General features: G+C 30.2%; 5 protein-coding genes across 5 annotated transcripts; 4 read left to right on the top strand and 1 right to left on the bottom strand.

Annotated features, from left to right (window-relative positions):
• The first annotated feature begins 116 nt into the window (after nt 1-116).
• Nucleotides 117-3,921, top strand: T552_01070 (hypothetical protein). The gene is made up of 17 exons (XM_018369663.1): nt 117-330; nt 383-458; nt 503-734; nt 788-995; nt 1,038-1,178; nt 1,222-1,323; nt 1,370-1,486; nt 1,538-1,636; nt 1,682-1,960; nt 2,005-2,207; nt 2,248-2,340; nt 2,381-2,619; nt 2,667-2,793; nt 2,837-3,126; nt 3,178-3,537; nt 3,585-3,734; nt 3,778-3,921. The coding sequence occupies exons 1-17, from the start codon at nt 163-165 to the stop codon at nt 3,873-3,875; spliced, it is 2,982 nt and encodes a 993-aa protein (XP_018226853.1). The 5' UTR covers nt 117-162; the 3' UTR covers nt 3,876-3,921.
• A 183-nt stretch (nt 3,922-4,104) lies between these two features.
• T552_01069 (GTP-binding protein rhoA) lies at nt 4,105-5,067 on the bottom strand. The gene is made up of 6 exons (XM_018369662.1): nt 5,026-5,067; nt 4,908-4,982; nt 4,823-4,850; nt 4,530-4,727; nt 4,350-4,484; nt 4,105-4,300 (listed from the first exon to the last, which is right to left on the bottom strand). The coding sequence occupies exons 2-6, from the start codon at nt 4,976-4,978 to the stop codon at nt 4,151-4,153; spliced, it is 582 nt and encodes a 193-aa protein (XP_018226852.1). The 5' UTR covers nt 4,979-4,982; nt 5,026-5,067; the 3' UTR covers nt 4,105-4,150.
• A 724-nt stretch (nt 5,068-5,791) lies between these two features.
• Nucleotides 5,792-7,171, top strand: T552_01068 (hypothetical protein; the record flags this gene model as incomplete). The annotated part of the gene is made up of 8 exons (XM_018369661.1): nt 5,792-5,860; nt 5,901-5,981; nt 6,045-6,122; nt 6,168-6,575; nt 6,623-6,816; nt 6,864-6,984; nt 7,027-7,092; nt 7,139-7,171. The coding sequence occupies 8 exons, from the start codon at nt 5,792-5,794 to the stop codon at nt 7,169-7,171; spliced, it is 1,050 nt and encodes a 349-aa protein (XP_018226851.1).
• Nucleotides 7,172-7,310: 139 nt separating this feature from the next.
• Nucleotides 7,311-9,607, top strand: T552_01067 (hypothetical protein). The gene is made up of 10 exons (XM_018369660.1): nt 7,311-7,420; nt 7,475-7,535; nt 7,578-7,662; nt 7,711-7,849; nt 7,896-7,963; nt 8,010-8,078; nt 8,127-8,216; nt 8,263-8,598; nt 8,642-8,799; nt 8,850-9,607. Exons 1-10 carry the CDS (start codon nt 7,357-7,359, stop codon nt 9,559-9,561), a joined length of 1,782 nt encoding a protein of 593 aa, XP_018226850.1. The 5' UTR covers nt 7,311-7,356; the 3' UTR covers nt 9,562-9,607.
• A 744-nt stretch (nt 9,608-10,351) lies between these two features.
• On the top strand, nt 10,352-13,009 carry T552_01066 (hypothetical protein). The gene is made up of 8 exons (XM_018369659.1): nt 10,352-10,436; nt 10,498-10,607; nt 10,645-10,901; nt 10,949-11,022; nt 11,072-11,195; nt 11,252-11,352; nt 11,409-11,594; nt 11,659-13,009. Exons 1-8 carry the CDS (start codon nt 10,398-10,400, stop codon nt 12,961-12,963), a joined length of 2,196 nt encoding a protein of 731 aa, XP_018226849.1. The 5' UTR covers nt 10,352-10,397; the 3' UTR covers nt 12,964-13,009.
• The last annotated feature ends 46 nt before the right edge of the window (nt 13,010-13,055 follow it).

Genomic DNA, 13,055 nt, shown 5'->3' with positions numbered 1-13,055 from the left:
CTCCGGAAAATAGACGTCCAGTTAAGTTTTAAGGATAAATTTTGGAAATATTAAGGTTCTTAAACTAATTTTTAACATTCAGTCTTAACATTTTATTAGAAATATTAAGAAAATAAAGATTTATATTTAAGTTTTTATTAAAAAACGTTAAGCAGGATCTTAATGGAATTAAGAGAAAAAGATCAAAAAATTAAAGAAGAATTGGAGATAAATAGTAGAGAAAATAGTATTAAAATATCGGACAGGATGACTATTAAAGAAGAGGATAAATCAGAATTTGTTGCATGGGAATCATCAACATTAAGTAAAATATTACAAGTGACGTTAGATGTAATAATATGAAATGAATGATTTGGAAGGAGTTTAATGAATATTTTTACAGCTAGAGAGTCATTTGAAGGTCCCGAATTATATGTTTTTATCAAATCTTCGACAAGAACTGATCGATGAATCGTTGGGTAAAAGAAAAATTAAATTGAATATTTACATGTCTAATATGAAGAACCGGTAATTTCAATTGATACGCTTGATAGAGTAATTCTTGCACGTCTTTCAATGCCATCGCCTAATCGACCTTTTGATTATCTTGTTAGTTGTTGGAAACGTGCGATTTCAGTGCAAAAATTAATACAAAAATTGCCAGATGCAGAGGAAAAACTAGACGTTATTAAGGAGGCAAAACGTCTTTTTGTTAGTTATTTAGGTCTTTCAATTACGCTTCCTGAAATGTTTGAGTATGTACCTAATTATCAATGAAATTTGAACAATCTTATAGAGATATATAAAGACTTCAACATGCACCAATCGATTTTGCGAATAAACTTTTGCAAGAATTGGATACGAGTGATGGGATCCCATTTGATTTTCTTAGAGCATTAGTTTATCAATTTGATAAAGAAGGAACATTGACAGATTTATTGGGAGAAACAACAGTTGAATTAAGCCGTCGTCTTTGCCAAAAAACGATTATGGATGATTATCAACCATATATTAAAGTAATATTTCTGAATAGTTATTTTTTATTTACTTAAATTCAGGTGTTTAGCCAGCTCGTTACACTGAAACCATTTACATTGATGATAATTCATTTACCAGCATGGTTACCTGAAAATAGCACAGCAGCCGATATTGAATATACATCTATTTTAGGACCATATCTTCGTCTAACACCCATGCAGGTATAATGAAAGGAATACATTTAAATACATATTCATTTGATAGGTTAAAATATCGGAATTATATTTTTCAAATGCATCACAACGTTCTCAAGCAGATATATTAGGGTCTATAAATAGCTTAAGACTTACTATGCGAACATTACAAGTGGAAAAAAAAACATTATTAACGATAAAAATTAATCTGATACTAGAATCAATTGTTTTTTATTATAAACACGATTATAAGAACATCTCCAGAGTGTAAAGAAAAAATGCTTGAATATTTTGCAAAAGTATTAGAATTAAACAAAAAAAGAAAAGCACTTCATGTAAGACAATCTATAATAACTATTTTTCAAACAATTCATTTATTAAAAAAGGCCGATCCGAAATCAATCAGCACAGATGGTTATATTGTTAACATTACCAATATTATAAATAGTTTTTCGGAACCTTTCATTGACGTAAATTATATGAAGGTATTTATTTAATGTTTTTGATAAATGTAATTAAAAAACTATAAGATTAATAGAATTGATATTGACTACTTTAAAAAAAAGCCAAGAATCAGTATTGCGAAAGAAACAAAGCTAAATTCGGATGAGAAAACTTCAGAATTATTTTACAAGGACGAAATCCAAGATGTTCCTAATTTCATATCTGAAATTTTTTTCTTAAATGTTGCATATCATTATTATGGTCTTGGTTCAGCCATGCTTAATCATGAACATATTATGAAAAGGATTAGTGATTTACAAAAACAATATGATATTTTAGAATCTCAAAAATCTCATTGGATTAAAGTAAGATTGATGACAATTTTTATTTTATTTTATAAGACTTTTAGACTACTCATGCTTCTATTTTGAATACAAATATGAAACAACTTCATTTACAAATAGAAAAAACAAAAAGCTATTGTTATTGTTTTGATACAATGCTTTTAGATAATGTTTTGCAATCAAAGTCATTTTCTTTTCTATCTTTACTGGCATCTTGGCTTTTAAGACATGTTGATCCAGAACATCAGCATCCACAAAAAACAATAACGTATGCTTAACATTTATTATTGATTTTAATATTTTATTAGTCTTCCTTTACCTCAAGATATCAATGACCATGTACGAAATCTTCCGGAATATTTTGTAGAAGAGATAGCAGATTTTTTTTTGTACACATCCAAGTATGATATTATCAATAATGATACTTGCTTACTTGTTTAGATACAATCCGGAATTAATAATATCTAATTCTGCTATTGAACTAGTTACATTTATAATTACTTTTCTTAAAAGTCCGTCTTATATTAAAAACCCATATCTCAAAGCAAAGCTTGCAGAAATACTATTTTATGGGATTTTAAAACAGCATAATTATCCTTATGGAGTTTTGGGAGACATACTAAATTCTAACACTTTTTCATTACATCATCTTTTACCAGCATTGATGTTATTTTATGTTGGTAAATGGCATTTTTTTTGCATATATATATATATTTAGTATTATTAGAAGTCGAATCTACTGGCCTATCTTCTCAGTTTTACGATAAATTTAATATAAGATATCAAATATCACAGATTTTTAAAGCTATATGGGAAAATCCTGGACATCGTGAAAAACTTCTATTGGAAAGCCGGTCAGTATTTCTATTTTTTCATTCACTTTCTTATATTTTCTAGAAACAACTTTAACTTTTTTGTCAAATTTGTTGCTCTTTTACTTAATGACGTGACCTATTTACTCGATGAAGCCCTTTCAAAACTTTTAGAGATACATAATCTTCAATTAGAACTAGAAGATGTTCCAGAAAATATATCTCTCAATGATGAAAGACAAGAAAAACGTCATTACTTAGCTCAATTGGAAAAATATGCAACAACATATATGTCATTAGCTACAGAAACCATAGAATTGCTGAAAAGATTTACAGCTAGCATTCCTGATGCTTTTTGTTGTCCCGAGGTTGTTGGTAAGTTTGCATTAAATAAAAAATCTAGATTTAATACCAATATTTCTCTAGATCGTTTAGCTGCTATGCTTGACTATAATATGAATGCATTGGTCGGTCCTAAATGTACAAAGTTAAAAGTAAAAAACCCGGAAAAATATAGATTCGAGCCGAAATCTCTTCTTTCTACAATTGCTGATATATATCTTAATTTACGTTCAAAAAAATCTTTCATTATGGCAATAGCAAAAGATGGTCGCTCATACAAAAGAGATTTATTTATTCGTACTACCCAAATTTTTAAAAAATATTCTACAAAATCTTTAGATGATATTAACAATTTATTATCTTTAATAAATGACGTAGAAGAAGTTAAGAAAAAAGACGAAGATAACGAAGAAGAACTCGGAGAAATTCCGGAGGAATTTCTAGGTATTTTTTCTTTTAGAATATATATATTTAGAAAATAACTATAGCAGATCCTATCATGGCATGTTTGATGGTAAACCCTGTGATATTACCAAGCAGCCGGGTTACTGTCGATATGGCAACTATTAAAAGTCATTTATTAAGTGAAGAAAAAGATCCATTTAATAGATCACCATTGAAATTGGAAGATTTAATACCAAGTAGCTTACAAGTAAAATAAAGAAAAAACTAATTATTTTCTAGACGATGAATTAAAAGCTAGACTAGAAATGTTTAAAGCAGAAAGAAGAGAAAAAAAAAAAAGACAAGAGAATAAAAGTGAGGAACCATTGACCAATTAAATACATTTATTTGCCATATTCAAATAACATCGTACATTGCCAAAATGAAGGAAAATTTTATAATTTACCGAATTATAATTCATATAACAAAAAATATACCAAAAGAAAAATAATTGATATGAAAATATAAAAAAAAAAGTAGTAAATAAAATACAGAATAATTTATTATCAAAACCTCTTAACTTCATTTATTTGCTATATTTAATGCTACAAATAGCTCAGTAGGAAATGAAATATAAATTAACACCTATTCAATAATATTATAAAACCATAATCTAAACAATGATGCATTTTTTTGACTTCTTTTGCTTTGTAAGCAACGCAGCCCTTGTTGCTGATTCAAAGACTTCACGGACACCTTCATTTGTTTTTGCAGAACATTCATGATAATCAACCGCACCAATTCTAGCAGAAACAACTCGTCCCTAATACTTACTCAATCTTACATGAATTAATACAATTAAAAGAAAAAACCTCCTCAGTCGTAACCGGCCGCTGATATGTTTTACGAAGTTCTTCAATTGTTTTCATATCATGACGAAGATCTTTTTTACATGCAACAAGAAGAACAGGGAGACTTGGACAAAAATGCATCACTTCCGGAACCCACTAATAAATCAGAGAAAATACATAATAAAAAAATAAAAAAAATACCTTTTCTTGAACATTATCCAATGAATCTGGTGAATCAACTGCAAAACAAATAAGAATAACATGTGAATCTGGATATGATAAAGGACGCAGTCTATCATAGTCCTCCTGTCCCGCAGTATCCCAAAGTGCAAGCTCTACATGTTTACCGTCAACTTCAACATCCGCTACATAATTCTCAAAAACAGTCGGAACATACACCTTTCGTATCATTAAATACTATTAAACACAAAAATACAATTTTTCATGTATAAATATGAAAAATTTTATCTTCTCAAAATACACTCATTTCATACCTCTGGGAAGGTCCCCTTAGAAAAAACTCTAAAAAAAACATAAGTTTACTTATAAATCTATATAAAATATTTCATTAATTCTTACATAAGAAGACATGTCTTTCCACATGCACCATCTCCAACAATAACAAGTTTCCGTCTCAAATCAACAGACATAACCCTTCATTTTTAAGCCTTTTTCTCCCGGAAAAAAAGCACCCTACCCAGAAAATATCAAAAAAATCGAAAAAAACCTTTTATTTAGAAAATTCTTGTTAAAACAACCCTCTTTTTATACCACAAAATCGTCTTTTTTTCAGTCAAATTTACCGAAGTTAAAAAAGCGAGGTTTGAAAATTATATCGAAATTCACGTGAATGGTTAAAATTTCTATAAAATATAAATAAATAAAGAAGAAAAGGAAGAAAACATGTGAAATAAGAGAGAAATGTTATTTTTTTTTCAAAAGAAGTAAAAAAACTGATATAATTTGACATTTTTCTTTATCATCAAGTAGTTGCCATGGCAACTCGTTGTTATATCAACTGTTGTCATGACAACAAGTTACCATGGTAACTTGAAAATACAGAAATGAGCAATAAAACAGTGATTAAAGAATTTAAAGAGGTTTATAAAGGATTTTATAGGGGTTTATAGAGAAAAACAAGAGATATTTAAAAGGTTTTTATAAAGAAAATTTTGTTATTTAAGTAACTCAAAAAAAGTCAAAAAAAAAGCCAAAAAAAAGCCAAAAAAAGGCTTAAACTTACAAAAACCTTCAGAACTATAAGAAATTAATTAATTCATCTATTTTTTACTCATAAAAAACCATCTTCCCATTAATCACCTCCCTCTTCCTACCCACTAGAGGTTATCGTCGACCACCCTCTCAACGTCAAAAAAATAAGCTACCAGCAAATTAGGCTTTAAACCACCAAATAAAGTGCAATTTACTAGATAAATAAGACATTAATAGCACAATATAATCCTATGACATCGTTATTTGGATCTACAACATCAACATCGATTACAAACCAGGAACTTAAGAATGATATAGAGGTAAGTAGTGATAGATGAGGGCAAAAACTAAGGATAAAAGGTTATTCAACCGCCAGAAGATAGTATTTCAGGAGTATCATTTTCACCTCAAGCGGAATTTCTTGCGGTTTCATCATGGAAAGTGAATTTTTTTGGATAATAAAGATATAACTTTTTTAGGGATAAAAAAGTTAAAATATATGAGGTACAGTCGTCAGGCCAGACGACTGGAAAAGCTATGTATGAGCATCAGGGACATGTTTTATCATGCTGTTGGTCAAAAGTGGGATTTTTTATGTATAAATGAAGAATCTGAAGAATAATATAGGATGGGACTAAAATAGCATCGGTGGGTACAGATAAAGCAGGAATGTTATTTGATTTGCATACGGGTCAAAGTATTCAAGTAGCGGCTCATGATCTTCCAATTAAATCATGTCGTTTTATCGATGGAGGAAATATGGGAAATATTCTTGCAACAGGATCATGGGATAAAATGCTTAAATATTGGGATTTAAGACAGCAACAGCCAATTGCAACAGTTCAATTGCCAGAAAGATGTTATACAATGGATGTAATGAATCAATTAATGGTAATTGGAACGGCAGATAGACATGTGTGTATTATTCATTTAAATAATCCAACGACTATTTTTAAAACGACACAATCTCCATTAAAATTTCAAACTCGTGTTATTTCATGCTTTATTAAGGCCAATGGCTATGCCATTGGCAGTGTAGAAGGAAGATGTGCAATTCAATATGTAGAAGATAAAGATGCAAGGGAAGGCTATTTACTTGCTTAAATCAAGAAAAACGATCTAACACTTCTAGTTTAAACTTTTCCTTTCGTTGTCATCGAGACTCTACTGGACTCGCTAACAATAGTTCAAACGTATATAGCGTTAATGATATTTCATTTCATCCACAACATGGAACTTTTGCCACTGCTGGTTCTGATGGAACTTTTCATTTTTGGTACAAATATATATCTTTCTTTCTATCAAAATTTCTTATCATTACAGGGACAAAGACTCAAAACACAGATTAAAGGGCTTTGCTAACGTAGGTGGAACAATTTCATGCACTGCTTTTAATAGAACTGGTGATATTTTTGCATATGCAATTAGCTATGATTGGAGCAAGGTATATATATATATATTTTTATAAAAAAAATAATTCAAAAAGGGTTATCAAGCAAATACTCCACAAACACTTAATAAAATAATGCTTCATCCTGTAGGCGTCGATGAGGTAACCTTTTCTCTTTCTCTTTCTTTCTTTATTATAACCTTTCAAGCTTAAACCAAGAGCAAAAAAAACCACTCGATAAAAACTTCACATATTCTTTCTTCTACTTATTTACATACATTCTATACTCTTATCACATCATTCAACAGCTATTCATGTATTTTTTCTTGGATCATTCATTACTTACTTAAACCCTCTATGACCTCAACCCTTATCGATTTTTTGCATAAAGTCATAATCTATTCTGCACCAAATAAGTCTTTTAAGATGCTAAAAATACCAATATTTTTGTTAATATGGGCCTATTTATATGGGGCTTATGCAGCACCAGGTTTTTATTGAGAAAAAAGAGAGTTTTTATGAGATCTTATTAATATTAATTTAGAGTATTATGTTGAAAGTATGCCAGGATTAGCGGAGAATAATAACCTAAAACTATATTCTGGGTATAGATGAGACGTATTATGAGGATTTATTCATAGAATTAGTCATATTGAGGTGAACAAGGATAACGGAAACTCTCTTTTCTTTTTGCTTGCAGAAAACAAATATATTGTGGATAAACAGAGAACGGTTTATTAGAATGAGTATTAGATACGATGATTTATCAGTGATGAATAGGTAATATGGTTAAATGGGGGTCCAGGATGTTCTTCTATGGATGGAGCTTTTTTAGAGAATGGACCGTTTAAAATGACTAAAGAAGGGGTTCTTATGGAGAATCAAGGAGGGTGGAATGAATTTTGCAATGTTATTTTTGGTATTTTAGGGTTATTTAGTGAATTTATGTATAAATGTATATTTAGTGGATCAGCCGGCAGGAACAGGGTTTAGTTATAGTTTACCAGAGAATTATCCACACGGATTGACGCAGGTGAGAATGATATATGGGAAGGAAGAAGTTAGATTTAATTTTGAAGACTGTTAGTGATTTTCTTGTTTTTTTAGATAGTTTTTTTAAAATATTTCCGCAATACAAGAATGACGAGGTTTATTTATTATTTAATCAAGATATGTCGAGAAACTGATAGAAATAGCTTTATATCACAGGGGAATCATTTTCTGGACAGTATGTTCCATACATTGCAGATGCTATATTGAAAAGAAACGAACAAGATGATAAAAAAGTAAAGAATAGCTATTTTTTCCCCAATATTACTAAGAAAAGAAAAGAAATATAACCTTAAAGGAATCCTTGTAGGAAATGGATGGATTGACCCGTTAACCCATTATAAATCATATTTACCTTTTGCAGTAAAAAACGAAGTGGTCAAAAAAGGTTCTGAACAAGAAAGAAAAATTCAAGAAGCGGTGAAAAGCTGTGAACTAGCATTTTCCAAGAAAGATTTAAAGGATATTCAGTACTGTGATTCTATTCTTTCAATGATCATTAGGCCCGATCTTAGGGAAGATAAAAAATGTGTTAATATGTATGATTTAAGGCTAAAATATCCAACATGTGATATTAAATGGCCTGATGGAGGGGTACAATTAGGCACTTATTTAAGAGTAAGTAATTTTATGATTTCTTATGATTTATTAACATTCCAAGAAACCAGAGGTGTTAAAAGCTTTAAATATTAATAATGATAAAGTTTCCTGGCAGGAATGCAACCTACGTTTCACAGAAAGCTTTTTGAGATATAGTTCTCCTCCATCTGTTGAATTGCTTCCAGGTATTTTAAGCAAAATACAAGTTGTTTTGTATAGGTAATTATTATGTATATAAATTAAATAATTTTCATGCTAAAAATATCAAGTGGAGATAAAGATATTATTTGTAATCATCTTGGAACGGAAGACCTGATTAGCAATTTGGAATGGAATGGACGTAAAGGTTTTCTCCGGGAAGATGGTACTCAAGCACCAAGGCTAGATTGGGTATTTATGGATAAAGTTGTTGGATATTATCAATATGACAGAAACTTAACATACATCATAATCAAAGATGCATCTCATATGGTTCCTTATGATAAACCGCTAGAAAGTCAGGATATGTTAAATAGGTTTTTAGGAATTGACCAAGAAGTAATCAAGAAAATTCGTGAATCAAAAGCTAAAAGTGAAACTAATCTTTTCATTCCTAATTCTAAAGATAATGATTTATATGAAAAACAGAAAATCGCATGGAGATTATATTATCATATCGTGGCTATTATTCTCATCTTTATATTAATCGGAATTATTTATTTAACTTGGCGCCATTATAGAAATCATAAAATGAATGATCAATATATCGATAAATTTAGTCATTCATCTGATTCTGAATATTGGAATGAAAATGGAGTACAATATTATAAAAATATGAACCGTTCTTTTAATCGCAAAAATGATTTTCAAAATTTTGAAAACTATCCAAACACAATATATAATAAAACACCTTATGCAAAAACATCACAAACATCACAAACATCACAAACCAGAGAAAGTTCAGTTCTAGACTATAATGAGCCATCTCACACAACTCATTGATTATATTTATATTTCAACACAATAGGTTTTCCAAATACTTTTTATAATCAAGATATTCTAATCCTTATATGGACGAACATATTTCCAATAGAAAATCTTCAAATTTAATATCTATTCAGTGCTAACGTTTTTTAACAAGAGTTTATTCATTTTTTACTTATGTATTTTATTTAAGTTATTGATAAATCTTTTTTTTATATTTTTTAAGAAACAAGATGAAAAAAAAATTAAAGATTATTTATTTATTAACATAACTAATCTAGACTTCTCCCTCTCCTCCCTTCCCCCTCAACTCTATTCCTGTCCAACCCTAACCCTAACCCCACCAACTAGACCTAACCCTACAATAACCCTATAATAACCCTAACAACAACCCTAACAACACAGACCTAACCCTACGACAACAACCCTATCAAATAATACTAACAGTATAACCCTAAATCAGACATTTTTTTTAATTATACATTCATTTCTTGATATACATTGCTATTAATCAAAAACAACCTATTTTCAACCATTATCTTATATATTTAGACATTTTCTTTCACATTATTTAAACAACCCATCTTTAATTCATCAGAGGTCATAGCGATTCGCTGCTTTATATACATATTCCCTCAGATATTCAGATAAAAATTTTAAACAAAAACAAACATTTATATACAGTACAAATGAGTATTTTTATCTATAAATCCCATATATCCTTTTATATGCGTTATTTTCCTGTAATATATGCGTCCTTTTCATATTCTATATATTTAATAATAAACCTTGTCGATTCAAAATTAATATAAAAACCCTTTCATCCCCCATTGAATTGTATTTCTAACCACATCATGTCACAGGAGCTTGTATATGGAGAGATTATTGAGCAGGTAGATAAATAGATGATAGAAATGAAAATATAGTGATAATATGCTAATATTATGGTTATAGAGTATTTTGCCAAAAGTGGTCATGCTTTCATACTTTATCTCTGTATTAGGATCATATACAACACTAGAATTGCTTAGACATAGGACGTCTATTCGTGGAATATTCAACTGGTAAGGTTCTAGGATTTGGTATATTTTTAATAAGTAGGACCTTACTTCTGAGTTCATCACTTTCTATGGGAGGAATTGCTATATGGAGCATGCATTTTTTGGGAAACCGTGCAATTGTTCTTCATGATGGGGATCCTCAATATCAGCTAGAATATAATGCAGGATTTACGGCATTATCATTTTTTCTTCCAGTTCTTGTCTTGCTTTTGGCATATTTATTAACTGGAACGGATGAAAAAGTATCTCCTCTGCGTATTGTAAGTGGTGGAATATTTGGGGGTTTAGCTATATGTGGTACGAAGCTATTATTACAAACTATAAATTGAGCATGAACCATTTAGGAATGCATTATACAGGTCAAGCAGGAATTTCGAATTATATAGCTTTTTATAGTATTGCGCATGTGATTGGATCGGTACATATAGGAATTTTTTATTACCAAGATCTACTAAATCATATCTTAGGTAATTATTGCCATTTGCGCAACGGTATTTACATTGGTACTTTTCTTTACACTTCAATCTAAATGGACAAATGCATGGTGGAAATTATTAGGATGTTCATTTTTACTTGCTAGTGCTGTTTCAGGTTTTTTTTTTTAAATATATTTTTAAGATTTCATATAACTAATATTATGATAAAAGGCATGCATTGGGTTGCATCGCTAGGTACAGTCTATAGATATCGCCGTATCAAGAATAATGGTATATCACAAGAAACGACTATTATTTTTATCGGTGTTATTGTAAATATATATATATTTCTTCTCTGAACCAATCAAACTAACATATATAACCTTAGTCAGCTTCAGCATGCTTCTTATTGTTAGGCCTATCGTTTGAGGCAACACGTCGATTAAAAGCTAGAAAAGATCGAGCACAAAAAGTGGTTCTTACACGTGCCATTTTTGACACTGAAGGAAAGTTATTAGTAACAGTCGATGGAATGCTTATTTCCCATGAAATCACTGATACATATCATGAACGGGTATGTCATTATCAAAAAAAAAAAAATGTAATGTTAAAACATAACTAATTCGTTTTTTCTTCAGTCATTAAACAATGAATTCGATGTGGACCATCATGTTTTCTATTGGATTTATAAAGTCAGTCGTTCTTGGAAAAGCGTTATCAGTTTAATTCCAATTATGAAAGATCATATAAAATTATCAGATCCTTCCAATAACCAACAAATTGATTATTCATTGATCTTTAAACAGCGATTCATAGTCGCTGCAACAAGACTTGCGGAATTGTTACATGAACCATTGCATCATGTAGGCGTCCTTTATGATGGAATCATGAAAACAGGACAAAAAAGAAGACGAAAATCAAAGAATAACAAAGAAATGCCAAATTCAATGTCAGTAACGTATGGAAAAGGTCAAATGTTGTTTCTTGTTAAACACGCAAGTCGATCAGAATGCAATCGCTATTTATCATATGGATTCCGATTTGCACCGGTTCACCTAATTCTGGATGGACTTGTTCGTTCACTTCAAGTTCCCCGGGCAGAAATTACAGAATACATCGAGAGCATGAAACTATATCGAATCTATGAAGAAACATATAAACCAGGTATTTATGTCGGCATTTTTATCATCAAAGCACATGTACATCATGGCCTTAAAATTTTAGTAGATAAATTTAATGATTGTATGATACCGTGTAAAATGTTGTCACTTAGAATGCTTGACCAGGAGCAAATGTCATTTTTGAAATCATCAGAAAATATAACAGCGAAACAAATGCTTCATTTCTTAAGCCAAAACGATCATCCACAAACGTTTGATTCATCTATGACATTATTTAAAGCAGAATTAAAAGATGCATTGTTACAAATCAGCCAATATATCAATGAATCTATCTTTCAAGACGCAGTCCTGATTCCAGAGCTCGTACGTATCCCATGTTCAGGTCATTATCAGGGAAAACATGCAACCATAATCTTATTTCGTCACGTTATACCTATTCATGTTCATTTGCAACCTAATAATAATGTTAAATTTATTCCACTTACTCTTTTCAAAGCGAATCAATGGTCTATGTTGGGTCAGGGAGAAGCAGTATTTACACAAGATATTCGACGTGAATTTTCTCCAATTTTGAAAGATCTTGAGCGTATTCGAGAATCACAAACACCTTATCCAATCATTGCAACTGTACAAAAATCCGAGGAAAACTTTAATCCTACTTTCGATGGAATTACCGTTTCCAAATCAGTTAGCGTTTCGATCGAAGATCAATTCAATACACATTCACATGGAAACATTACTAATCAAACAGCGGTAGAAACCACTAGTTGCGAGGCTTTATGGATAGATGAGGTATTAAGCGGAATCGTATGGAATCATTAATCCCATGTCCTTCAAATTTTGTAAAAAATCATGAAAAGTGTATCAGTATGATCGACTATTTTAAATATCTACTTTATCAATACGAATCGTAA

This window comes from Pneumocystis carinii (assembly GCF_001477545.1).
Source record: "Pneumocystis carinii B80 chromosome Unknown supercont1.4, whole genome shotgun sequence".
Classification (NCBI taxonomy): Eukaryota; Fungi; Ascomycota; class Pneumocystomycetes; order Pneumocystales; family Pneumocystaceae; genus Pneumocystis; species Pneumocystis carinii.
The sequence above is the reverse complement of the archived record's forward strand: the minus strand, read 5'-3'. Positions and strand labels throughout refer to the sequence as shown.